The sequence below is a fragment of the Gymnodraco acuticeps genome, unplaced genomic scaffold, assembly GCF_902827175.1.
Source record: "Gymnodraco acuticeps unplaced genomic scaffold, fGymAcu1.1, whole genome shotgun sequence".
Taxonomy (NCBI): Eukaryota; Metazoa; Chordata; class Actinopteri; order Perciformes; family Bathydraconidae; genus Gymnodraco; species Gymnodraco acuticeps.
This window is the reverse complement of record NW_022990055.1, coordinates 24,865-30,864: the sequence shown is the minus strand read 5'-3', so window position 1 is coordinate 30,864 and position 6,000 is coordinate 24,865. Positions and strand designations below refer to the sequence as shown.

The 6,000-nt window shown below is 39.2% G+C and overlaps 1 protein-coding gene across 1 annotated transcript in view; it reads right to left on the bottom strand.

Moving 5' to 3' along the window:
- Nucleotides 1–451: 451 nt before the first annotated feature.
- The window catches only part of LOC117545942 (protein shisa-like-2B), a 30,281-nt gene continuing 24,732 nt past the window's right edge, over nucleotides 452–6,000 (bottom strand). The window contains exons 2-3 of the mRNA XM_034215983.1: nucleotides 4,621–4,757; nucleotides 452–1,232 (exon numbers count right to left, since the gene is read on the bottom strand). Coding sequence (XP_034071874.1) covers nucleotides 1,045–1,232; nucleotides 4,621–4,757 — 325 coding nt within the window. The 3' untranslated portion in view covers nucleotides 452–1,044. The remainder of the gene's footprint in view (nucleotides 1,233–4,620; nucleotides 4,758–6,000) is intronic.

The window sequence follows — 6,000 nt, the reverse complement described above, 5'->3', positions numbered from 1 at the left end:
GAGGTTCACTGGCGATCTCATTTTGAAAATAAGTGATGAATAAAACATAAAAGACAAGGCCATCAATTGCCAACAACCTTCGGACATAAGGGAATTTTCTTGGATAATGAACTCTAAAAAATATATTATAACTCAGCTCATTTATCCAAAGCCAATTAAACCAGGTCTCTCAAAAGATTCAATTTGTTTTAATCAATATTTTCAGTCAGCCAGCATCATCCTCCAAAGACACTCTTCTGCTCTGTATCACAATAGACATTTACATTTTAAATCCTACACTTGTTGTTGGACTTGTAATTGCTCTCAACATTTGAAATGAATGAAATTGATGAACATTGATCCAATACTTTTTAAATCTCCCACAACCATGCATCTTCCAAAGTGAATTTCTCACTTTAAACTGTTGAGTTAAGCTAATAGCATTGCATTGATGACCAAACGGAAATTCATGTGACACTCATAAGGTGACACTCATAAGGTGCCACTTGTTGCCGTGCAACCAATGGCTCTCATCAAGTTCTCATATCTGATTTGACATGTGTTTGTAAGGCTGATGGGAATGGCATTTGTTCAGCTTCTTGCAATGAACAATATAGCTTACGGATTCCAGTGAAGGCACACCAGAGAATCCAGGCATCATTTCCTGTTGTGCACTGACAGATCTTTTTCTCTGACTTGTTTTTCTTTAATTGCGCAGGTACTGATCTGTTGCCAACATTTATTTTCATTTTTTTCGGCTTTTATTGGCAATGTTTGATAGTAGTCATAGGACATATTTAGATCTGGACTGTTGAGGGAAGGACTGATGCCCAAGCACATGGGCGCCTCATACAGCTGTGGGTAATTGGGAACCAGGACTAATAGCTTGTTCTCAAAACTTTCCATCATTGTTGTTGCTGATGAGCAGCCATGCGCACGTGATCGCGTGCTTGGGGGGTAGCCGAGATTTGTTTTAAATGCAGGCTACAGAAATTAAAGGTATTGAAATGGGCTGATGAGCTTTGACTTGCACCAATGGTCTTCACAATTAAAATGTCACGTAGTCTATTTAGCACCCTCAACTTTGATATAGGTCACAGTAGCCATGAAACTACGCTGGAAAAGGCGGTCAGGGTCCGGAGGCTGGTTGTCACAGTCCAGCTTCCCCCTCAGAAAGTGTTTCCTGAAGCCTTGAGGACCAGCAGGGGGGGCGGTATGACTCGGCCCTGGTCCTTGTGGACTCGATGTAGTGCCTGGAAGACATAAAACTCACATAGAAACTTGTATGTGAAGAGCTTGTCAGATAAAAAAACTACCAAAAGGACTACTATTTAAAGAACTTGCTTTACTATGAGAAGTCAACACATGGGTTCTATTGGTTGAAATGGTTACTCAATTTACAAGTAACAGAAACTAGAAAATTCAGAGACATTATGACTGTGTGACTGAAAGTTGGGTGCGCGTCCCGATGCTAACATGAGCAATTATTAATAGCATTAGTTGTAATGTTAAGTACAACAAAGAATATCCATTAATTTTAGCTCACTTTTAGCTGACTAATTTAACTGTTTATCTATTAAATGTTTGGATTCTTGTACCACATTCCTGCATCGTTTCTGAACATCTTTAGAATACCACTGGATTTAGATAACGACGACAGGTGTTTTGAAAGATCAAAGCGTTTTTTTTACTGCTCCTCCCCCTCTAGCCGTGATGTCACCCACTCTAAGTCTTAACCAGCTCTCCCATTCATTCCTATGGGGCAAATGATGAAAACCGCTAGGCGAATCTCTTATAAAAGACATAGCAACCCGATCCCTGTAATTCCGCACGTTTTGATGTGTTTTTTGTGTGTTTCGTGTCAACACTGCCGGACGAGTAGCATGACAACATTTGTGGCGGAAGAAGGAGAATAAGATGAGACTAAAGAATGCATTTCCTGCTGAAAATGCATGCGAATGCTGTAAACTGTGTACATTTGTTGCTGAATTTAGCTGAAAATGCAGAAAAAGCTGAATAGTGTATTAATTGAATGGTCTCTGTAGCTGCTTTTAGCTACACAAACCAAGTAAGTGCGTTGCTGAACTTAGCGGAGAAATGCAGAAAAGTGAAATGATTTTAATCAACATGGTTACAGCTCAAATGCATTGCAATGACTTTGTTGAAAACTTGAAAGTGAAATGTTAAACTGGAAGAGCAGGAAAAATAGGGAAGAAGCTTAATATTTAAAAGAAAAGGTTTAAAAAAGGTATAAACAACAACACGTATAGCCTCATTTTCCTGAAATAGCTGAATAATGTAATAGTTGAATGGTTTCTGTAGCTGAAAGTAGGCTGAAGGAGTTAGATATTAAATGTAAGTAGTAGTGAATTAATGTGTATTAAGAAGAGAAAATAAAGTAAAAAGGCTTTGAAAAGCATCAGAATATTTTAACTGCAAACATTTTTCCACTAAAACCATATGTCACACATAATGTATAAAATATGTGGAACGTGTTGAAGTCAGTATGAAGTCTCCATCAGACAGAAAAGAATAGGCTGAGACAGTCTGTTAAAGTCCAGTATGTTTGTCAGTGTTTGTTTCTGTGCTGAGCACCTACTCATAACACCTAATCAAAAACACCTGTGTGAGCCCAGAGATCAAAGGTTTCCATGGTGATGTGCAGTGATCTGTGAGAGGAGAGCCTTTCCATTGATCTGAATGAGAGATAAACCTCTTACATTTAAAGGTTTTGTTGAAGAACCGTATCAGATATCAATGTGTGGAGCAGAGGTTGCGCTAGACTTTTTCGCTGCAGGACAGGATCGTAAAAGTTCCGTCAAAATCCAGAATTACCCGTCGGCCTTTACACAACTCTGACGAGGGGGGGGGGGGGGAAGCATGCTCGTGAACTGTCAACGGAGGGGGGAAGAGAAGAGACAGTTCACATGCGCCGTGTTATGCGTGGCTGCTGCACCTCGCGGGAGCGTGCACAGCATAAAGCCAAAACTCACAGACATTTCAATGATTTGTACGGCACAGTTAGGTTTGGAAACGGTATAATTTCCTTTTTGGAGGGCATGCATAACACGGCATAACACCGGAGCCTCGCTAAGGGGAAACTTTGGCGCTGTTCCGAGTTTGTTCTAATCTGTCAAAATGACGGACTGCTTTCAGATTTGTCCGTCATTGTTAAAAAAAATCCGTCATAGTCGGAAAATATTCGGTTAACGCGACCTCTGGTGTGGAGCACCTCAGGATCCTAAGGAGTGTCTCAGTCTGCTTTTTGTGTACTTTCTGGTCAATAATGTGGCTTTTTGGGCAGATTAACTAAAGGTGTGCGGCTGGTGCTCTGAGGAAAGATCAGGCTGAATTTACAATGGGCCTTAATGGAGACATGTTGAAAGTTTGTGTCACGTCATGCCCTCAAGAGGCATTTTGTTTAATTTTTTTGCTTCATTTTTTTTTTTTAAACCTAAGAGAGGTTTTGCTACAATTCAAGCATACAATTATGTCCCAGGAGTGTAGGGTTTGGGAATTATGGCAGTTTTAAAAGAAAAATGAAGGTGAATTCGAAGCTCTCCTCCACTCTATCTGTGACATCACGCACTCTAAGCCTTAACGAGCTGCGCAATACACACTCATGTTAAACTCTGAAGAAGGCCTCTTTAACAAGCTCCAAACTAAGTTAAATATCTCAAAAAATGTAAAAGATATAAACAATCTGAATAAAAGGTCAATAGCTGAATGTCTTGTGACCGTTTTAAAGTTGGAATGAAGTCTCTAGCTGAAAGTATGTGGAGTAGCATTTTGTGCAAGTTGTAGGTAAAAGAGGATTTGAAGGTTCCTCCCATTGAGTTACATGTTAAAAAAATTGTTTATAAAGCTGAATATTTCAAAAAGTATAAAATATTTTGAAAAAGTTGAAAGTTTCCCATCATCTGCTGAAAAGGCTGAATATATTGATATTTGAATGGTTTCTGTAGCTGAAAGTATGCTGAAGTTATTGAGAGCCAAACTTTTTGTTGAAATAATAATAATAAGAAAAAGATGCGGAAGAATAAGTATACAGTAAAACAGCATTCCACTAATAAGTATGTTCAATACTATACTGTGTGTGGCTTCGCCGGTCACACAGAATTCAATTGTGAAACACGCCCGTACAATCTCATTAGACATCATAGGAAAATACATGTGTGGGTGTACTTGGGGTGCAGAGATTTTAATTGAAATCGTTTAAAAGTCAAATACTTAAGATTTACCGTATATTATTGCTTTTAAACAAAGCAGCAGTTGTCTTACTGTCCATTTCTAACCTATTTAGATGACATATAACGGCCCAGATGCTGCCCCTCTGATATACAGTATACTGTATACGTATATATACCTAATGTTTCTGGCATTCTTTTATTTAAAGAAAATTGTGAGAATTGGTTATTTCACTGTTCTCCTATCTATTATTCCATTACTTTTCCATTTCTGCTGATGACCTTTGTCATTATTGACAAAATGAAAAAAGAGCATTGAATGTATTAGCAGTCAGTTTTAAGAAGGAAATAACAAGCTTGGAACTCTGAAAGGTCATTTCTTTCAAAACCTTCAGGGTTTTATTGAGATTTTAGCGGCATGCCTCCTGCAGAGAGACGGAGCTGCGGTCAATACCTGGAGCTCTGAGTGGCAGCCCATTGTCCAGACCTCTGGGTTTAGTGGTGATGAACAGATAGCAGAGGACACACAGAGTGACGATGAAGGCCAGAAGAACCACAGCTGCAACAGAGAGACCTACAAGAGCTCCAAGACTGTAAAGCAGAGAACAAAGACACAGGAGGACTATTATACATACCTTGCTCTGAAAGACTATAAATAACATTTGCAACCAACTGCAAAAGTTTAAAATGTGGACACTGATTAGAATAGGTAAATATTGCTATCTATTTTTGATTAAAGGTGCAATGTCCAATGCCTGGACACAAGCTACAAATAAATAGGGGCAGACTATACTACTGAGTTTAGGATGGCTAGATTAAAGCTAGCGACCAAATCAATGTCTGATTCGTGTGAGAAGTTAAATAAAATGATGCGGAATTTCAGTACATGAGAGGGAATCTGAGTGAGAGTTTGCTGCTAGTGAGCCAAAAGTGGTACCAAACCCATCTACTAGATCTTTACAATCTAAATTAACAGTCATTAAAAAAGCCGATGAGAAACTAACGCAAGGTCTAGAATCTGAAAAAATACAAACCAAACTGCTGAAACTCTTAGAGCTGATTAAAAAAAAAACAAGTCCACGAGGTAGTGGACTAGTTTAGCCATCTAAACATAATTTACATGTTAGAATGCTAGCGTTAGCATTGAGCTCAAAGCAACACTATGCCTCAGTACAGCCTCACAGAGCTTCTAGCATAACTAATTTGGGAACATCCAACTTACACTTTCAATTACCAGTGCATACGTGCATTCTCACTGACTAGTGCTCGGATGGTGTACTGAAAATGGTCGGAAAGCTGAGCGAAGAGCGCTGGACACTGCACTCTTATCGGTCGCCATCATAGCTTTGTATGGGGATGGAAAGTTCCATTAGCAGTTGCTCTGGTGAAACAGCACTTTACAAATGTAAGTTAAGTACCGCTGTAGCCTATTGTTTTCGGATTGAAGCCATCAGTAGGTTTATTGGGTTGATTTAGGAATTAATTTAGTCTGTAATGATTTGGTACTGTGAACAATAAGGATGCAAACGGAGGCAATTGTTATTTCCGTTGAGTGTACAGCAGCCGTGATTAATCTGAAGACTGGCTTCCTGTCTGTCAAATAATTTATTTCATAATACTGCTGCTGGTTTATAAAGCATTGAATGGTTTAGGGCAAAAATACATTCCTGATCTCCTGCTAAATGATGAACCATCCGGATCTCTTAGGCCTGCTTTCTGTCCCCAGAGTCAGAACTAAACGTGGAAAAGCAGCGTTCAGTTACTAAGCTCCAAATATCTGGAACAAACCTGCAGGTCCGCTGCAAGTCTTACTACTTTTAAATCCAGGCTGAAG